Source organism: Necator americanus, chromosome I (genome assembly GCF_031761385.1).
Source record: "Necator americanus strain Aroian chromosome I, whole genome shotgun sequence".
Taxonomy (NCBI): Eukaryota; Metazoa; Nematoda; class Chromadorea; order Rhabditida; family Ancylostomatidae; genus Necator; species Necator americanus.
The window spans coordinates 25648969-25670604 of record NC_087371.1 but is presented as its reverse complement, the minus strand read 5'-3'; the positions used below and the strand labels follow the sequence as shown (position 1 = coordinate 25670604).

The 21636-nt window shown below is 39.9% G+C and overlaps 2 protein-coding genes across 4 annotated transcripts; one reads left to right on the top strand and one right to left on the bottom strand.

Annotated features, from left to right (window-relative positions):
• Positions 1-841: 841 nt before the first annotated feature.
• On the top strand, positions 842-21549 carry RB195_006854 (uncharacterized protein; the record flags this gene model as incomplete). 3 transcript variants are annotated; one of them, XM_064180177.1, is made up of 10 exons in its annotated part: positions 842-952; positions 1084-1194; positions 6496-6567; positions 10464-10562; positions 10620-10757; positions 11183-11329; positions 11481-11564; positions 11642-11729; positions 20349-20480; positions 21263-21549. In XM_064180177.1, 10 exons carry the CDS (start codon positions 842-844, stop codon positions 21547-21549), a joined length of 1269 nt encoding a protein of 422 aa, XP_064037068.1. The 3 variants fall into 3 exon arrangements, with proteins under 3 accessions (XP_064037068.1, XP_064037070.1, XP_013306802.2); XM_013451348.2 differs by lacking the exons at positions 842-952; positions 1084-1194; positions 6496-6567; positions 11183-11329 and adding an exon at positions 8190-8255; XM_064180176.1 differs by lacking the exons at positions 6496-6567; positions 10464-10562; positions 10620-10757; ... (3 more) ...; positions 20349-20480; positions 21263-21549 and adding an exon at positions 1300-1452.
• Positions 4861-5295, bottom strand: RB195_006855 (uncharacterized protein; the record flags this gene model as incomplete). Its single annotated transcript, XM_064180178.1, has 1 exon — positions 4861-5295. The coding sequence occupies one exon, from the start codon at positions 5293-5295 to the stop codon at positions 4861-4863; it is 435 nt and encodes a 144-aa protein (XP_064037069.1).
• Positions 21550-21636: the final 87 nt, after the last annotated feature.

The following is a 21636-nucleotide window of genomic DNA, read 5'->3' as shown; positions in this document are numbered from 1 at the left end:
AGGGGAACCTGAATAAAAGTAGGGCACTCAGCCAGTCTTTTTGCACTAATTACCCGATTCATGCAGATGCCACTGTCTAGAGCGAGGATGGATTCTGCTTAGTTACGACAGAATCTGCGCATGACGCCAAACTGCACACAATTACGTGTGCTTCGTCTGCGTGGTGTTCGCTTTACACATCTATACATTTACAGTTGTCATTCTTTTATTGATCAATGGATCACGACAGCCATGTATGGTGTTTATTTTCCTTTGTGAAGAGATGTATTTGCATCAACTGCATGGGAATGCTGACGAGATTAATTGTATCGAATGGGGCAACGAGTACAATAGCTACATTGTGGTACTTTGCTTACGACCACTCTGGAATCTGAAACTCTGGAATATCTCACATATCATTCTGGAATATTATGAAATATCTCACATCTGAAATTTTGTGCATTTAGCCTGTGCTACTTGTTTTGCTAAAAGAGTGTTCTTCCTTCTCTGCTTCTGGCTGATACCAAGACAGATTCATCCATGCCTTTGTGTGAACTGAAGTATTTCCAAGCTGCCTTCCTCTTGAAGCAGCTGAAGTGTTTTTACGCGAAATCAAGTGTCTTCTTTAATCCGATGCTTTACAAGAGCTTGTTCATTTGGTATTCATGTCTGCGAAATCTTGTCGCTGGAAAAAATTCGGTGTTTGAACATCATGTTATTGTTTTGGATTCTACGGTTGAAAAACTCCTTGCCGCTAGATATGCTGATTATGTCGAATAGCGTTATATATATATATATATATATATATATATATACGTACAATTATAGATTCGATAACTGCTATCTTTTTTTTTTCAGGAAAATGCCAGTTGCTTCATCAAGGGATCGAGTTTGCTTTACTGGTAGATCATTAGGTGTTGTACTACTACTTTTGGTGAACGTTCTATGGGTATTGTCGTCTGAACTAACTAGAGTACGTTTGCTACTCGAATAATATTCTTGGCTTGAATACTGTTTGTGGCATAAGTGTTATCTTTTTAAATCTGTATGACAGAGAAATGGGCTCACGAACTCTTTGTAGTTGCATGAAGTTAACCTCTTTAGTTTATTTTCATCGATGAGGATTTCAAGCGACCGTTCTTCACTGCTTATGTGAAAACATGTATGCTGACTGTATATATAGTACGCTATATAGCTTTCGAAAAATCTCAACAGGTATGTTTGCATTAGCTTTTCATTACTCATTTCTTTATCTTCCTTGCTGCTTTTTTTCTACTTCTTTTTAATGCTGTCATCATCTCACTACACCCACATCTTTAGTTCCTACGAGTTAGAATGGGCACTTTTGTACACGTTCTTGTCCCCTCACCAGGTTATTCATTGGTTTTACTTGAATATGCTGTTGAGAACCCTAATAATGTTGACCGTTCGCTCGTGGAAGTGGCGCATGCACAGGGGAGGAGCGTTGCCTGATTTCACAAGATGGACCGTCATTCTTCACTCTGTTTTTTAAAGGCATCACCCCAGGCCCCAGGTTTCAGGCGCGTAATAGTACCGTGTATCAGTGTAAACGGAGAGATGAACGCAATCACCCTCTTCCCCACAATTCCCCGTATAGGCATTACCCGCCTGAAACCCGTACCACCCGAGTGCGGAGCTAAGCTGGCTTAAGCGTTGGTTGAAGTAAAAACTGTTTAATTCTTTCACCGACCTTAGATCCGCTGTTGAGTTCTCCTTTGAGTCTCAGCCTCCAGGTTCTGGTCCCAGGGAGTTGTAACCCCCCTAGAAAGCTAAAGCACTGACAGGGCGAATAAATCGACTCATGATCATCGATGTGAAAGAAACTATTAAATTGCGAAGTGTTTGCGTGCGCAGAAATATAACTAGCCAACCTAATGTTTTATGTTGATTAATATTTTAACCATAAGTGCGAGAGAGAGGAGTCTGAGAGGGCCTAGCTCATGGAGTGCAGCTCAAGTGATGAGGATTCCCTCGCCAACTGTCCAAATTGGAGGCGGTCGGGTGGACCGGGTCCGACTATCACATCTGTGGTTTTAACGGAAGTGGAACAAATTGTCACGCTGTTAGTCAAACATTCCCTTGCATTTGGTCGGTATAGTCTAGAAAATTATATAAACAGACCGACTTTTATTTGCTAGTTTGCTAAGGTCAAAAAGTGGAATCAATATGAAAGATTAAGTGCAGTTCATTACGTTGGTTCGTTTGTTACATGATCCAACTTCTGCAAACCGTCCTCACCAATCCACTCCTGTTTTTCCGCCTACCCTATAATCAAAGAAGCTTATTATTTGTTTCATTAATTGCAGTGTATCACGATTTAGCGGAATCGACAGAGAAGGCGTAGAGTTCGTTTAGTAGATGGCGGGATATAGCGTAGTTCCGCTCATTCTTCCTTATTCGTCGTAAAAAAAAACGGCGTGGAATACAGAAGATTTCAGTTACAATGCTTCTGTGTCGAAGATCACTGCTGTCTTCACATCAGCCTATTCATTGGTTTCACCTGAATAGGCTGCTGAAGGGACCGGAACGTGTGCATAAGGGCGCGTTCTAACGAACCTCATAGGAACTAAAGCGGTTTCCACGCCGTTTCTTTTTACGGCAGTTGGAAATAATGAACGGAGCCCCGCTGGCTTCGGAATTTACTACCCAAACTTTACGCTTTCGCCGTCGTTTTTGTCTAAATGAATGTTAGTACTTTTAGGTTTGGACTTTTTGTTGTTTTAGATCGCAATCGAACTAATTCCGCTATTTATTTACCAATACTAACTGATTATAGCAGATTTTTTTTGAAACAGTCAGCTACACTATACACTATTGCTACACTTTTCATTTGTGCATTGCGTTAAAAGCTAATTTCATGCTGCAGAGAAGTGAGGTTAGCAAGGATGTTAACTTTTCATCATCTTTCATTGAAACCATTGACATCTTTGTGTGTGACGTTGTTTTTCCAATTCTTGCAGCTTAAATAACTGTTTCTGAACACTCTAACTCTCTTCATTTTCTTAGTATTTCTTCTTTCTTATCTATCCGTATAGTTTACCTCTGCTTCTTATCTTGTTTGCGAAAATAATATGAATTTATTCTGAGCTGTTTATTGGCTGATTTGCGACTGACACTGCAAATTCTCCTTGTCTCCCTGTTACAAGCTTTTTTCGTTGTGAAGATTGATGTCTTGTAATTTTGAATTGCACGGTGAAACATACATAGTTACTTGACGGTAGGACAATGCAAAAGATAAGCGCTACGAGACTGGTTCAATTATGAAGGTTAATTCATTGCTAGAAAGAAATCTGATCATTTCTTCGTTTCGCCAGAGCAACGTTTCTTGGTTGTTGACAATTTTCCTTCATGTTATACATCGTATTGGGCTAGCAGTCGAAGCCTTTCTTAGTCTTCCCTGTCATTTGTAATTCAAAAAATCTGCGCGGTTTTGTGCACACTTAATGTAGTAAGGACATAGTGGTGAGCAACATAGGTGCGATAGGGAGGAGTCGAACTCTCTTCAAGTGAAGGGGTCCAGCTCATGGGGTGCTTGCTAAGTGTTGAGGATCCCTTCGCCAACCGTCCAAAAGTGAAGGGAGTCCTTTCGCCAAATGTCCAAAAATGAAGGGTTTCGGAGCGCCGGCTTCGGCTATCTCATGTATGGTGGGCAAAAAAGACCAGTTCTCCCCTCCTCGAGGTTTTGCTTCAATTTTTCATCTTTTTTCATTTTTTCATTTCTGCTTAAATCTAGTAGTAGATGACCACAAAACCTTAATGAAGGAGTTGAATGTGGAGCAGGTCTCTGCGTATATACGCTGTATGTCACTCTCATAAATGCTTTGTTCTTCAGCGTATAGCCTAGGTAACACGACTTATCGACGAGTTCGATCGGGTCCCCGTTCGCACTGGTTCCCATTAAAGGTCTCGAGGAAACACACATCTCCTTACGCTTATCAGAGCAGAGGCGTAATCCGTAGGCTGCTAGCTAGCTTCGATACAAGGTGGAGATCATGTTGAAGTTTTGTGTTGCTTTACGCGAATATAACAACATTGTTTGAGTACTTGAGAAAAGTCAAGAAGTATCTTGCTGGTGAAAAGACGATTACCGCAGGACATCGATCGACTGTCCTTTGCATGATGTCATCGATGGCGAAGTTAAACAGAAAGGGTCCCACCGCTGTCTTTCTCTTACTCCAGTTACCGCTCCGAATGGTATTGTACATTTGGCTGGTGTACGATCTGCAGCATTTGTTCGTTGACTCATAGATAGTTCCTAGGATCCGCGACGGACAACTTCTTGTAGGCGGGAATTGAGAGAAAGACAGCGTGTCTCTACGAGTTAGGTATCTTTTCGCCAATCCGTAGTGAACGGATGTTTTTCGTCATCTCACGAATCCCAGAGGAGGAAGAGATTTCAGATTCCATTTCTGCGCTAATTACCCTCACCTTCTTTAAATTTTCCGTTTTTTATCTTTTGCAAACAGGACAGAACTTCTGATTCGCTCGCTGGTTCCTCGGTTACCGCCCATGTCGGTCTGTGATTGTGTTCGGGTTCTGGAGTGGACATTTACTTTCAGGCAATTGGTCGTTTAGTAAGGTGTTTAAATGGTACGGTTTGTTCAATGACAACCACTTCATTGGCGGTGTTGGGGACTGCAGAACGTCTTTTCATCTTGCCGCTGTACTGCTTTTATGAAACAACTTTCCCGCGGTTTCTTGCAATTCCATCCTTTTTCAAACTACTTCTATGATGATCTCCATTCGTTTTCGTGGTGCTGCTGCACTTTACGACGCAACCTTCTTTTCAAATGCTTTTGCATGTTGAAATCGTCAGTGCCGCGAGCGACAGATAAAGGATTAAACGTGTGCTTTGTCTGCTTAGATGCAAAAGTAAACTCCTTCCTCTTGAAACCACGAGCTTGTAGTGTACTGAATACACTTTTTGAAAGAATCTGCATCGCAAAGCTTCTTCGTGGTCCGTACTGCAACATTAATAAACACATCGTTGATGAAAATTCGTTCTGTGTTCTTTTTCTTTCGGACCTGCCGTGTCGATTTTCGGTTGAAGAGGAACTTCTCGGTTTCCCTTGTGAACCGTATTTTGAAGCCGAGAAGAATCGGAAGGTAGTCAGAGTCGAATGCGGCGTCCTGGACAGGTTTAGATTTCTGAGCTCTTGTCGGAGTATTCTTTATCAGGACGTAGTCGAGATGAAGTTGGAGAGTTCTTATTTTCTGCTTGTGATGCTCTTCAGGCGTCAGAAGAGTTGGCCCTTTCCACGTAAGCTGATAACGTCGATGATTCCTCTTGAACATGGAAATGATGACAAGCGTGGTTATGGGACACGACCCTCTCGAATACGTCCTTCTCTTTTCTTCTTCTTCTGCAGCGTTCCTGCGGCAGTTATCGTTGCAGTCAATTCGATATATTGTAAATTGGGGGGCCCAATTAGAAATTGCAATTTCTAATTGGGCCATTCATTCTTCACGGAAATTCTTGCCAACATTTGAGCGACATTGAAAGGTACTGCACGAGAATCCAGATTTCATTTTTTTATCGTCGACTGCGGCTGAACGTGGATGGCTTCCAACTTCTCTTATAATCTCTCGATAAAGCCTTTCAATACTTTTCTTCGCTCGTTCACTTCTAGCAGTCTTCATCATAAGATTCTTACTGAAACGTTGACAAGTTCTAGTAACAGTACTCAGATTAACATTATAACGAACACCAGGTTCTTTCTTCATTACAAGATATAAGTACGATAATATATTTTCCCATTAAAACAGCTCCTTGTTTTTGCCCATCTTTGGAACGAAGAACATAAAACAGAAGATGTGAAACATGATGAAAGAGCAGCAAGAAAGAACAAAACTAATATAACAGTACAAAAGTTGAATTTTGCTTAACTTTTGTCCGCACTATTTTCAGTAGATCCGAAATTTCAAGTTACATTTCCTTTCATCAATTTCGACCATTTCTCCTAGATTTAATCGAGAGAAAATTAAAAATTGGAGTAGAAACATCAAGAGAAATTGTCAAACTTTTTCACGCAACTATATGCATTCATATATATATATATATATATATATATATATATATATATATAGTATATATATATATATATATATATATATATATATATATATATATATATATATATATATATATATATATATATATATATATATACATATATAGTATACGTAGAGAATACTGCTAGATTCGAAAGAAATTTTGAGGTGATTTGAGCTGATGTTTAGCTGTGAACGGGTGGGAATTTTTTTCTCAACGATGCGGAATTTAAAGGTTTATCAATACTTAAAAGAGCTTAAAAGAGTAGTTTAATGAAGTTGACCGTTTTGGTTTCCACCTCCGCATCATTTTTGAGAAATGTTACATCCGTTTGGTCACGCAAATTTGCAAACTAAACTGAAGAGTCGAGATTGTTGATGTCATTAAAACTTGTCTCGTGAATGAAGCGGTCACTACAGTCCTCGTTTCTTTAAATGTTTTAGCACTTGTACAATGTCCTCGAAAATGACGTTTCCGATTGCGAGTCGGTCGATATTGGTCGCCATCATAGCTTGGTGAGTTTTGTCGTTCATGCATGAACACAGCTTGCACTTTGTTCTATCTTCGTCTGGTTTTGAGAGTTCTTGCAGGGCAACAACATCATATCCTATCCTAGCTTCTGGTTTTTATACGTCGTTTTAAGGCAGCCTTTGACTGCACATCTGAGAAACGTTCTGAGATCTTGTATGAGGCGACAGTAAAAAAAGTATTATACTTCTCCGATCTAACATTTGTGGACAGCCAACAAAGCTGGTCAACACACACTTTTGTTATTTTTCTGCTGTTATCTAAAGACTTTGAATTCAATACCTGTTTCATTTTCTAAAGCTCGAATATTCAAAGCATGTGAAGTTGTTCCTTTCCCGATTTTTTGCTTAGAATCTGTTCGTGATTATACTAACATTTCATTTGACTATTATTGGTTATTTAAGTCATCGTGGGGAAATTCCGGCGCATTTTGACCCCAAAGGCTATACAGATGGTTCACATGCGTTCGATTCGAGATTTGGTCCAAATATTAATAATTTTTGAGGTCGGATTTGGTGTATTAGTAAGAGAATATCACTACGTCTCAATTTTGATGGTTTGGCACCGTTCAAAGGTGCATCCTTTATGTGCTGAAAATTGGTGTCAATTTTGTCTGGGAGGATACAGGTACTGGCTTCAGAGAGGGGTTATCATTGCACAAGCTGCATACGCATCATTAATTCATACCATTCTGAGTTGAAGTCGAACGTGGTGACACATCCCAAAATGATAATGAGATAATCAGATTCGAGCACTTCCCTCCAATAATTCCTTAATTTACTTTTGATGACGTTAAATTCCAAATTCCATCATTTTCAACTCACGCGTTACTTCTTATTTTGATTTAAGTGGTCAGTCACGTGAATCATAGTGCATGCATACTGCTTCCATTTAGTTTTCATCATTATGAATTATTAGTGTTGTACCCGATGTTAATAGGTGACAACTACGTCTTTGTGGTGGTAGTTGGGCACAAGATCAATCAATCAAGCTTTCTTTATCTCCGTGATGTCGACAAATTGGCAGATTTATCTGGCAGGGTAAAGACACTAGGTTGATAGAACAATATAGCCTTCATTGCATGCGGGATTTCGTTTTGCAGGACTCATTCATTTATTCACCTCGCTCATTAGCCTCTGCAAGGGATTCGTCAATACTGAAAACCTTAGTTTATACTTTAATGTTGCATAGAATAGATTTTTCATAGGAAAAAAGTTCCATTTGAAGAATTTAGGAGATTACCGAACAATACACAACTCGTCTCTCGGCTCTCCTCACACTGATGTTTGATTGTTTTGAGTGGAGCCCAGTAACGTCTCCGTTCTTGCGCTCGCTAGAGAAAAACGAAGATTGCCATATTTTTGCAACTGAGAAACTTTGAGAGGGAGGAACGTGAAGAGCGTGCTGAGTCAGTGATACTGATATCATTTGTACCTCGGTTTACTGGCTTTTTTGTTTAGCAGCTATGCGTTCCGTCGTTAATCATGTGGTGATAATGCGAGAATATTGGTGAACAGTGGTAACATCTCTTTCACCTCTTCGTCACCTGATTTCATCCTTCTGGGAAGGAGACATCGGATTTTGAAGGCAAGGTGGCGTATTGCTACTCATGGAGGTTCTATCGGAACTGAGAATGAAAGCGGATGTGGTTGACGAGCAGATCAGTGCAGAAGTGGTGGGTAACCTTCTCAATGCAGCGGTCGTCTCTTTTGATTTTCGCTTATATTGTATTCACAATAGACTACGCGCGAGCGGATATTGCCATTTCCCACCATTGTAGCTTCAAACTTTACTGTTAACAACCAAGATTTCTTATCCCCTCCTCAGCTATAGAGACTGGCAAGACTAGGATAGACTAGGATATAATTTCTCGGTTTTTTCGTGTTTTATGCTTCTGTACTTCTCTGCATAATAATCTACCAGAGAGTTTCGACTTTTACCCTTTTAGACTAGTGGTCTTTTTTCGTAGCCAACAATCTCTCAGCTGTACTCATACGGTAGTGAATCGATGTTCGTGTTTTTGATCTATGCTATCCATCGCGAAATCTTCCCAAAAATCGTCTCGCAATCGAGAACATCATATGGTGGTGGTACTGGCATTCTGTTTCTTAAACCTTGTGGCTTTTTTCTCTATTTCATTGAAACAAGAAACATCTTACTCAAAAAAAAAAGACTAAAACGGGCCGTGTGTACAAGTTTGGCACAACAACGATATTTAAAGAAGGCGTACTAATCCTGTGGGAATGCGCCTATGCGTTTGATTTTAATTCAGAACCATCTGAAGTTCATGAACACTGATGCAGCCTTACAATGACTTCTTGGGACTAACCGATATGTGAAGTCAGTGCCGCTTTTATCCTGGAATGAAAGGAGAAGGCGTGAAAGGTTTGGTTGGCCTCCGAGCAATTTCGAACAATCGCTCAATTGTGCAGTCACATCCAGACCTCTTACCGACTGCGCTGCATATGCACTAAAAACGATCTCAGTGGCGTAAAATCCTCGATACGATGACGTCGTCGGTTTCCTTGTATTACTACGAGTTTCCACGGAAGGTATTAGCTGTCGTAATACGCTCTGGAAGCCTCGTATCAAGTCGTAAGCTTCGGCTGCAAACTTTGGGATTATACGTGATGTTGATCACGCGTTCTTCACATGTTGATTTTTAAATTCACCAACAAAGTTAAGAGTACATTCTTCTATATCATTCTTTCCCGTTTCTATGGAACCCCTCAGCATAACGTTACAGTCAAATGAAGTTTTTGAGTTTATCATTGCACCGATACCGATCATTTTCTCAACCATACACGCTATATTCGGGTCATTAGTTGCTCGAAAAAATCGTTCTCGAAAAAACCGCTTTCAGGCGCCATGTCGTTACTTTATTTGAATTTATATTTGTATAGCAGGTTTCAGCCCCAAGCGAATGGTTTTGGGATCATCAAAATTTACACGCATGTAGAATTTTGTAGAGCAAAACTTACTTTGTCATCATACTTTTGAAACTATGCAGGCGTATTTTCTCATTGTTGCATGGTTGAAAACGTTGTGCTTTGTTAATAAGAGGATCAAAACGACTTGAAGCACATCGCAATTACGTAAGCGGCTGCGCTCGAAACTGCGCGGTCGACGTAGTGTTGGAATCGAGGTGGGACTATCGCGAACTGCAGGAAAGAATGGTGCTAGCAAGCGTCTTCCCTCGATCCTAACCGCTACGCTAAACCGCACCGTGGTTCACGTAATTTTGACCCACTATATCTACGGCGACGCGCTTGCGAAAAATTAGTTTTTCTTGCATATGTGTTACATACATGATTGGTGTTGCTATATGTGTTACAATCTTCAAACTCAGTATAGGTATTTTTGACACTGACATGAACATGACTGTGTGAGCCTCAACTCTCGCACTTGCACACGCCTGTCCAGTGAGAACATGGTTTGTTGTTTTTGTCCAAAAACATGGTTTTTTGTTTTTGTCCTTCCTTGTCATTGTGCATGCTTGTGGTATGGTTGAAAGAATAGCGAGTGTTCAGTTTTCTTTTTTCTAACTCTTCATTTGTTCTCATATTTTTGCTGTAGGTCTTTCTGCAAAGCAATGCTGGTGAAAAAAATAATTGAGCAACTTTAGCTTTATTGAATCGACCACTACTAGAGAAAAAATCGGCTCTGCTTGATTTCCATATTCAATTTCCGTTTTTTGTTCATTTTCTATAGATTAACTACTGCCTGTAATGTTGTTGAGATTATTAAAAAATGAAATTAGATGAAAACGAAAAATTAAAATGAAATTATTAAAAAGCGTGTTTTCAGTAGCTCTACAAGCTAGTGTTTATTATTTTTGTTTATCTATCTCGCTCATTAAACGTTTTCAAGAAGAAAAATTCAGAGTACAGAAGGCTTCGAGACAATGACGTCGGATTCTGAAAGCGACATTAGTAGAGCCCAAATAATTTCGAGAAGTGTTCGATTTGCCGAACATAGGGAGGTAAGTTCACATTCATCACTGTCTTGCTCATGTGTGCAACAATTTTTGTGTGATTAGATACGCCGAATGCCGGCGGATGAGGCACAGGAAGCACGCGAAGCACGACTTCCATATTCTCCTCCCATGTTTGACTGTTCGTTCTCGGTACATCTTCCGGACAATATCAAGTATACGGTGTTTTTCTTTGCTCCAATGGTAAGTACGCACCCAAGTTTTGCAATTTGTTAACTTTCTGGCATCCTTTTAGTCTTTTTGAAAAAGAAAATCGGAAGTACGTTGGCCACCGAACGTATTAATCGTGCAGACGCATCTGCCGCAACACATCTTTTTTCCTCGTTAAAGACATATCTTCTTTATTATCTTTCCCAATCTAAGGCATATCATGCTGACCGGGTTGGGACCTTGCGGACTGTATGATGAAAGCACACGCTTCTACTATAATTTTCTTTAAATTACCTTGCCGAATTGGGACAAAATGAGAAGAGGCAACTTATATAAGCTTTATTGTAGTGTAGAACAGACATAGTGCGTGGTCCTAAGATAGTCACTTGCTGAATAGATCTCTTTTTCGGCGTAACAGTACTTTCGTCATGTTATCGTAGCAGATATTTTTCTTTCAGTGGCTTCTGTGTACGTTCACATATCAGACCGCCCTCTTATTCACTTCCGTATCTTCACTGAATTTGATTTCATCGTCATCGTCTTTATTCGTACTAGTGTTTTCAATTTGTTTTCCCTCTTCATCTTCAAGATTCACCCTTTTAAAGGTACGTCATTCTCTTGAAAGCTTCTAACTGTATCACAGAAATAGTGCGTGGTCCTGACATAGGCGTTTGCTGAATGGCTCTCTTTTCAGCGTAACAGTAGTTTCGTCATTTCTATCTGTTTATACTGTACTATTGTTTGAATTTTTTGCAGGCGTTCCTTGTTGCGGTGAATTTGGGAGGCGTTTTTGTAGTTTCTCAGTTTTCTGTGTCACTCAAAGGTGCTTTGCTCGCACAGGTAACTTTTCGGATAATTCATTGTAGTGTTCTTTTCCTATCTTTTGAGCGTAACCTTTTATACTGATTTCCGTTCAGATCTCCTCAGTTTCGTACGCACTATATTTAACTTTGTACATGCGATATCAAGAGAAAAACGGGGAAATCAGCATTAATTTGATGTTTGGTAAGTGGATCTTAAATAAGTAGTCGTTCTTTCTTTATTTGTTAGAGCAATTAACACATTAAACTGACTATTTACACATTGATATGTGAAAGAAGTGATTAGGTTTGTGTAAAAGTAATGAGTCTTTCTTCAAAAATTCTGCATGACATATTCTGGCCTTAATGCACATATAGTAGTGGCAAATTCATTTCTCGGAAGGAGAGCTGTTTTATATGGAAGAGGCATGAATTCCGGAAGAGGAGCGAAGAATTAAAAAAGAAAAGTAGAAAAGAAAGGTATATCTAAACTTTTGAATAGTTGTTGGAAATTCTTGAAGATCTTTCTGACCGATGTTTTGTCCTTTGGGTCTGCACTGTCTTTTATTCATAAGTGAATAGTTTGTCATTGCACACTTGTCGTCTTGTCTTAAACCACGTTTTTTTGACTTTTGGATTCAAGTGAAAGAACTACTGGCAGCTGAAATATCCCTGCAGGTAATGGCTTATGAAGGGGAATATCTTCGACATTTTTACTTTGGGTTCTGAACGAAGAGGGCTTGGCGGGGCATCGAACTACTTCTGCTTAATGGTGTTGGTCTGGAAAAGAAGGAGAATAAGCGTAGCAACAGAAAAAATTAAAGAGTTTTGTAGAGCAGTAGCAGCAAAAAAAAAAGGTCGAAGTCAGGATGAGCTATTGAAGTTAGTTTTGAAGGGTATGAAGCAATGTCATGACGTGCTTTATATGATCCCAGAAATTTGACTACTTCGTTACCCAACTTACTAGGTAGTGCCAACAACTGAGGAGGCGAAGGAAGTGACAGAAAGAAGAGAGAGTATGAACTTTGAAAAGCGTTCTTCTAGCGAACAAAAACACGAAGATTGAAATAGCACTACATATTTTTCGAACGACATTTCTAAATTTTATTAAAGAGTACAAATGTGGACATGATATTCAGCTTTAACTGTTCTCCTAGAAATTGTAATTGCGTTTTTTTTCAACTCAGAAGTTTGAACCTCATGAAGGTAAAGATGCTTGCATTGATAATGGACTAGTGTGCTCACTCAATCATGTCGGGACTATTCTCGAACTCAGCTCTTATCTTTTGTTTGCCTTCAGCATTCCGGTGCAGTGTTATGTTATAACTTTGCTGTTTAAAACCTAGAGCCACCTTCATCTCACAATACGAAGGGATACTCTGGAAGTTAGTTGAGCTCTCCAAATATCTTGAGAGTGAAGGCGGAGTCTGACTTTGAAATTGTTCCTGAATTTTTTACCTTGCAGTAGTTGAACCTAGAAGAGACACTGCAAAGTGATTGATTGATCGTCGATAGCTTGCTCCAGAGCTGTGTTCGGAGAAAATATAAATTAAAACCAGCAAATTTCAAGGTTTTTAATCAAGGTAAGTGGTCCTTTGGTGGGGAATGTCAGTGGACCAGTGGTTAGAGGAACTTATACTGATATTCTTGTAAGTTTTATCCCAAAGTGAGCTTACATTTCAATAATTGATAGCAATAAATATGTGTGAATAATTTATAGTTATGAATAATGATTTGTGAGTGGAACAAGCCTATTTCGTGAAAAATGCTGGTATTGTACTACTGGTAAAGAACAGTAATTTTTGGGCGTAGGAGGAAGTCGTAAACTTTTTTCAAGCCTAAAAACTCGGAGAGAAATAAAAACCATTTGGGAAATGATGTATATCATTTGATAAAGGTTTCTTTACTTCACACGATAGTTGTATTCTAATTTCTAATTCTACTGATTGTTGTTTTTTTTCAGTTCACTGAAATGGAGTGTTAAGTGAAGTGGACAAAATTAAGCATTTTCGGCACCATTTTTTTATTCATTCAGGGGCGGGTGTGGCGCAGTCGGTTAAAGGTCCGTTGTAGCCACTGTAGAGGGTTCGAAATCGCCCTAGTGCAAACCAAACCTTTCATCTCTCTGGGGTCGATAATTTGGCACCAGACTTGTCTGGGAGGGTAAAAACACTGACTTGATCCAGAAGTGCGAAAGTTCGACTTTCCTTGAATCTTGGCATAGAGATTGCAACTTGTTGATAGTCGAATTTAAGCAACAGCCAAGATTGTTAACAAAATTTATTACGGTTAACGTTTCGGCGTTGTCGCCTTCGTCAGAGCCTGGAAAGTAAGAACATGCATGAATGCAGCAACTCCCCTCGGAGTTCACCGCAGACAATGTCATGAAAACGTTCCTTTCTGCGTAGCTGTCACAATTCTATCGTACGAACCCGAAATTATAGCTCGCAGAACTTTAGAAGCGTTTTGGATAAATGCAAAAGGTCCAAAAATGAATAGAAAGGAAGAGTGCTTAGCCGTGACCAACGAGCTGGCTCTGTATTAAGACCTTTGCGGGTTTGATCTACGGGGTCATATGCGGGTCGCATCCTAATTAGTATCAGCGGAGCGATAGCACCACGCGGATATCCGCTAACATCACGGCAACGCGGCTACTAAGGTAGGCACAACGATTTGGGCTTTTTTGGTTTTTGCTTCCGGGTGTAATATCCTAGGGGATGATGACTTGTTCTGGATGAGGCATTTGAGAGGATATATTGCAAATGTTCTTACTTTCCAGGCTCTGACGAAGGCGACAACGCCGAAACGTTACCCGTAATAAATTTTGTTAACAATCTTGGCTGTTGCTTAAATTCGACTATCAACAAACTGACTTGATCATCGGCTGGATCCCGCAAGTCATTGTATAGGCCAACACGCGTTCCAGAAACCTCAACGATTACGAATTCCAGTAAAATGCGTTGGTGTATCCCAAGAGGATTGATACGCCAGTGACTTTATCCTTTACTTTTTATCTTTTTTATTCAAAGAAAGTGTGGGGCTGTTGAAGCTAAGCTTCTCGTGAAATTTGTTCTGTGTATGGAGCGCTTGTGGTAAACCTAAAACTTAAAACTCAAAAAGAAACAGGAAAAACATGAAAAAAAAAACAAAAGAAGAACGAACTAAAAACTTGAAAGAGCAACCAACATAAGACATCGAAGAACTTATTCAACGGTGAGAAAAATTCCCTGAGAAACATAAGAAGAACAACGACGGCGAATATTATATTAATTAACTTGGTGTTTTCTTTGCTTAAAAAAGGAAAGAATTAATTTTCCTGCAATCCATAACACTTGTTACCTGCACGTGATATGTCTTCGAAGTGAAATATCCCATTTTTGAACAGCGAAGAAACGGCAGGCGATATTTCCAAGTACACTACTCCATAAACAGAACTAATGTTAGCTTCAGCAGTCATATCGTTCAATTAAATGCAAGGAACAAACGGTGTTGAAAATGTTCTGTTTTGTCTAGAAAAAGCAAAAGTCGATAAAATTAAAAGTCACCCTTGTAGTGAGGTGAGCTTTCTTTCATATGGTGCGGCAAATTTTTCCAATGCTTCTTATCTCTATGTGCATTTTTTCACCAAAATAAAAAGAAACGGCCACGAATTATTCCTTAAACAAGTAAACGGATAAAGTGTCTGGCGTTGATCAATCCGCTTGGGATGCGCCCCTACGTTCACTTCAATTCAGAATCGTGAGAGGTTTACGAACGTGTAACTGGCCTATACAATGACTTGCGGGGGCTAGCCGATGTGTCAATTCAGTGCTTTTATCCTCCCAGACAAGTCTGGTACCAATACCAATAATTATCAACCCCGGAGGGATGAAAGGCTTGGTGAGCACTAGGGCGGATTCGAACCTCCGGTCGATCGCGCAGGAAGCGGGACCTCTAGCCGCTACACTACACCCGCCCTCTTAAAGAATTACGAAGTAAAATATCGGGCAAATGCTTTTGAAGATGGAGCCGTCCGATTACTGTGACGCATCGAATAGATTTTTGGCAACAGTTTCTAACACCGCTGTAATCTTTTCCACATACCGTGTAATACGTTCTTTTCCTCATACCGTTTTAGACTTACGTTTATAAGTGAAGTGCTTGGTTCGAGCTTCCCTATCAATCTTTGTGCATTGTATTTACTGGTGTATTGTTTGCACGAGAATAGCTGCCACCATATGAATGGTTTTCCCAAAGTTTTCTTCTCTTGTAGTGAAAACGATCACCTACCTCATAGAGCTTTCTGATCACCAAATGCATGCATGCCACCTATAAAGATTCCAGAAGTCTATTATCCACCGAAGCGAAGATGAAAAGAACTTAAAATATGTGTTTTCGTTTTGGAAAACCCTTTTATATGCGGTTCTTGTATTTATTACATAAGTTCGTAAGAGCTGTGTGATAGTTTAAGATGCGTTGACCAGATTCGTAGAAAGGCTGAAGTATCGTTCCATTGCCTAGAGTTGTTCAACTACTTTAATTCTCTCATATATGTTCTGCTTTGCATGATAATCCTTTCTACTGCCATTTTTACAGAATTTTTTTTATGAGTGCTTTTTATGAGTTATTTTTACAGAATTTTTTTATGAGTGCTTCTTAGAATCTCATAATTAGTAGTGATGATTGAAGTTAACGGACTTTGCTGATTTTTTGGTGCATCGTCCAGCTGCACAAACCATCTAATTTGATATGTTGCTGCACACACTCTGCGGTTCAAGGTTGATAACTTTGCGAATTTAGGAGTTGTTAACCTATTTGGGCTGGCGCGATGACACAGATGTGTTGAAAATGACTGACATTGACTGTCATGCATGCTAATTAGTGACGTCCTTGGCAGCATAGTGGTTTTGGTGGATTGTGCCAAGTGAGGTCAACCGGGTGACCCCGCGACCCGCATATGAGAACAATTGTCCTCATCCCGTTTATTTTTCTCTCATCCATGTGCGTCAGCCTTTGATCAGACGAAGAAGATGAAAGAAGTGAAACACATCTTGAGAAGTACACATGGAAACAGACAAATCGTATACTTCCATTTAGCGGCATTCACTAACAAGGGCAGATGTCATCTTCGGGGATCATACTATTGGTCTGTGAAATGAGGGTGAAACCGTCTCATCAATCTCACTGGTGATGAGTCTGGCATACACGTGACATTAGTATGGCGCCCGATATTGGGTGATCCCGTGATGCGTTTGAATTCGTGGAATGCATTGAAACCCCGGCTCCTTGATTATTCGAGTAGATAACCGGTGGTATGTGGTTGCACAGTTATTCATTGAAATAAGATAGTACCAGAAAAACAGGGGATCCACGCTTAATTCTCCTTAGTGACAAACAGGCATATCTCGAGGTGTTCGGACATGGATATAGGTTTCATAGTGGATGAATGAAGAAATTAAAAGAAACAGCAGATTAAGTGGATTACACCTTCACGAATGTCAAATAATTCAGCAGAATTTGCGGTCTCACGAGACAGCAAATGGACGGTTTTGACGTAAGAATTCTTCTCGATATGCTCACGATAATTTAAATAGCATTAGCCGTCAAAATCCCACTATAAGTGTGCTCCTATCCGGACAATAAGTACTTGAAAGTCTAGTTTAAATTTGTGCTTGTAGTACTAGTGGTGTAGTGCTTCATATTTTTTTGCTTCTTCACTACGTTAGGAATTTCGGTCTGCTAGTGCGCTTTTTTTCAATTTTCCCAAAGCAATAATTCTTCTATACGACAAAAATACTGATATTTTCTTTGAAACATTTCCAGTATTAACCTAATCTGAAATACGTGAGTAGCAATCGTACCGTTGAAGACCGAGCTGCATATGCGTGTAAATGCTTTTTGAGATTTTGTTACGTATGGGTCCTGGCCAAGTTTTACTGTGAACTCGTTGTTGATGATCAGTCTCGTGGTGAAGCCTACAGTAACAAGTAGTGCGCACCTTTTGATTTTGTCTCCCTTGCTATGAAACCTGCAGAGAAGGCCTCGATTAGTCCTCAAATTTGGATGTGGCATTATTTTATCCTGACCAAAGGAGCACCTCCTCACAAGATCAGATCGTAAAGTTCCTTTAAACATCACGGAATTGACGGATATCTCCACGAATAGGGGATAGGCATGATGCTCCATTCCGCTTAATGGCCGTCAGCCAATTCTGTTGTTGTCCAACGTTCGCAATCCAACTAATATGACTGAAGTAAGCTGCAGAAGCTCTCCCATCTGTGCAGTCGCACACTCGTTACGGATTTCCGTCTTTCTCCTACCCGTAATAAGTTGCATCGTTGGGGACATTGCGGACCTTACAACCACATTATACTACAAATCCAGTCCTGTCTGTTCGCGCAGAGATCTAAAACATTGCTAATTTTGTGATACGCTGTCTACGAAAGATTTCCTTTTAAATCCTGAGATAAGAAAATCAAAATTATCAATACCAAAATAAGAAGCATAATAGACTACACTTCCGGCATAGAGTTTAAATGACGATCGTAGAATTATACTGTGTTGACAGTCTCTGAAGACATTAGTTGCTACAAATTTAAATTTGTTGTTCGTTGAAGGTTTACGTCAGTAAATTAATGTCGATCTTTTTTCTCGTATTAATTAAATTAATGCCTGATGAGGTAATGGAGTTTTTTCTCTGCTGATAGCTCAATTATAGCAGTTTCATTTTACTCACTTTTTTCTTTAACAACAAACAAATAGGTGCTAAAGAGTTTGGTTTGTTTTTCAAGATAACATCTGCAGAATTATACTAGAACAAAACAATTAGTAAATTATTACATTTTGATCTCGTTTTAAGTTTTAAGTTCAGCGGCAATGTTTTTTTTTCACATAGTGGAAGTTTAAAATGTATCGATATAGAGGATGTAGGACAGTTCCGAACACGAACTGTTTCTCTTTCTTCATTCATTTCTTCATTCTCGATGTACATCCTTTCCTTAAGGTATCCTTTATGAATTTTTCTCAACTGCGTGATATGATGCTACTAAACTGGATACATGCATTTCTTATTCATCTAATCATGTCACTGTTTTACTTCGATCCCGTTTGATTTCTGTACTAAGACGTTGTCGTCAATGTAGCGCGAAACGGTCTGGCTCTCAACATTCCTCTTCGGGAACTTGTATCACATCTTATTTGAACTCTGGCAGATGTAGGCGTTGGATTGGTAGGACTGACGATGAAGCGTAGTTCGTGAGCATTTTCTTTTCGCATATACACCGTAACTGTGCGTATCTTTTGACATGATCTGACTGTAATGTGGGTTAGCTCGCTCGTCTGCTAGCGGAACTCTAAACTACCTGCTTTATTTTGTTCTCCTCCTTAAATTAACCAACTTTTCCTTGTTCGAGTTGGTGAATTGCGGTTGGCGAAGGATCTCTACCATCTTGTGAATTACACTGCTGAAATAGTATTGTGCTTTTAAGGCGATTAGGTGGTAAGCCTGTTGTCTTGTTTCGCTGTGTACAGGGAATCAATTAGTTTTTTTTTCAGTTAAAGGCATCACCCCACGAATCTGAGTTACGGATTTCAGGTGGAATATTCCTATACGGGGTAGTAGATTATGGAGAGGGGGTGATTCCGTCCATTTCTTTCTAATTGCCTTAAAAAACGGCCCGGAAGATACGGCTTCGGACGTGCTATTTTCTACAAGAAGTTCGATTGGAGCGCGCCAGCCTTGTGTACGCGCCACTTCTTCCTTGCCGTTTTTACGGCAATTGAAAAGAAACGGACAGAATCACCCACCTCTCCATAATCTACGATCCCGTCTACGAATATTCCACCTGAAATCCGTATCACCTCAGATTCGTGGGGTGATGCCTTTAAGGCGCATAGTGACTAGGATCGAAAAGATCATCGCGACATTTTATTCCGAATTGAACACTAGCTTGAGAGGAGTAAGGCTATGACTTAGTGTCCTGTCGAATATATCTTTAAAAAAATACGAATTAGGGAAAAATGAATACCAGTCACATAAGAATCCTTTTTGCTACTAACTACAAACTGCAGACTATTAAATGCTGGCTGGTTCGATTGCTGTTGCCTAGGAAGAATCGCGATCACTTTTCGAAATTAAGGTGCGTAGCAGTCACAGACCGACCATGATCCGATAATGATCACGATGACGAGTGTAAACTCATGGTCAATGCACTTAGCTCCAAGCTTCACAAAATGGTTACATCATTCTCTTCAACGAATTGCTGCCATCTGCGAACAACGTGACCTCCCCGCGTAGCCGAACTATGATTATTGTTAGCTATCTCGTAACTGGTGTGGTCTTTGTTAGCAATCTCATAACTGATGTGCTGTTTATCTGCGGTGGGATGTTGGCCATGTAGAACAAATGTGCATCGCAGCACAATAGTTTCCGTTTCGCCTCATTCGTCTGGAGATGCGTTCGAGCTGCCAGCTGGTGCCTGTCTCCTTAAGTGAAGAGATGATGATGATGAATATGTTTACCGAGCATTCTTTAGCTGCGCCACCTCCTGTGGTGATATAGGATTGCTTTTTTTTTCATTGTAATGCGCGAAATGATTATATCTATTGACCAATTGAATCTGAGAATTGAAGGAAATTTCCTCCTGTATGATCGGAAATATTACAAGATGATAAATCCTATGATATCATTCCATTCTGTGAGGCCGAATTAGTTGGAGGTATCAATTTCTATCTAAAAATATCGCTAGTATGTCATGGTTTCCATTCCGTGGTAAGTTTTTGAAAGCTACGCAAATTTATTGCACATTGAAATCGCATAGGAGAATGCACGTCTCTTTTATTACAGGCACGATTGGTCTTCTAGCTGTGATCGTTGGAACTCCTATGCTCTTTATTCTCGACGCTTACGGTGTGGAGCAACTGCATCCAACCCCAGATGGCGAACAAATACTATCAATTGTGCTAGCTGCTCTTTTCGGTTAGTAGTTTGCAAAGAAGCGTAGTAGTACGTGGGTGCGGGGATCTTAGATGAACTGACTTCTGTGGGGCTTCTCTGGAATTTTTTTTCAATCACTCAACCTTCTGTTGAGGTAGTGAATAATGTGATGGTTCCGATACTGAACTAATTGAGCGCACTGTTGAAGTATTTCAGATGTTTATACTCCAGAATGTCTCTAGCTCTATTTACTTTCTAGTAGTGTCACTAAAGTTAAGATTGTGATACTTCCATACAGTGTACTTCGACGTAACATGTCGTTTAGATAGAGGTTTTAGTTGTTGTTGTTTTGCAGAACGTTGATATTTTGATACCGTTGAAAAGTAGGTGAGTTTGCGTAACGTCGACGATTTGTGTGCTGCACGTCAGCGGTCTTTTGCTGTGCCTGGAAGTTCGCTCTGCAAAAAAACCTATGAAGCACACTTCTCACTTACTCCCGAAAAAGTTGTACATTATCAGAAAACAAGGAAACCAAAGATTTCTTGAGTTCGTTACTATAGCATCGATCCCATTCACTTTTGTTAAATTAATGTACGATGTACATTGTAATATATAAATGAATGTATTATTATTAATACTTACGCTCAGCGAGTAAAATGACGCTGGGGCAGATCAGAAATCAGCTAAGCTTTACGAATCAACTCCTACTGATCTGATTTTCAATCGTTCTTTTTTTTTGCAAGTGAATACGTGATGTAATTGCTGAAATAAAGTTTTCTGGGTTGGAAATGTTCACTTACTTTCCTAAAATCCCATCGTTCCAGGTACTCTTCTTGGCGATTACCTTTGGTTGACAGCTGCCAGACTGACTGACTCACTATCGGCGTCACTCTCACTAACGTTGGCGATTCCATTTTCTTTTCTGGCCGACACCGTGATTCGAGGGCAGCCACCATCTGGAATACAACTTCTGGCAGCCATTCCAATCTCGTTATCATTTATTGGAGCAGCCATAGTAGATCACAGGAGTTCACCACCTCATGGAACAGAAATGAGGCATTCATCGGAAGAAGAAGATGCGGCTTCTTTACTCAATGATGAACAATCTTAACAATTTCTCTCCCCTTCAAACGACCCTAAATGCAGTCTTGACGCATCATATTCTATTCCTATGTTCATATCTCTAGGTCGCAACGTT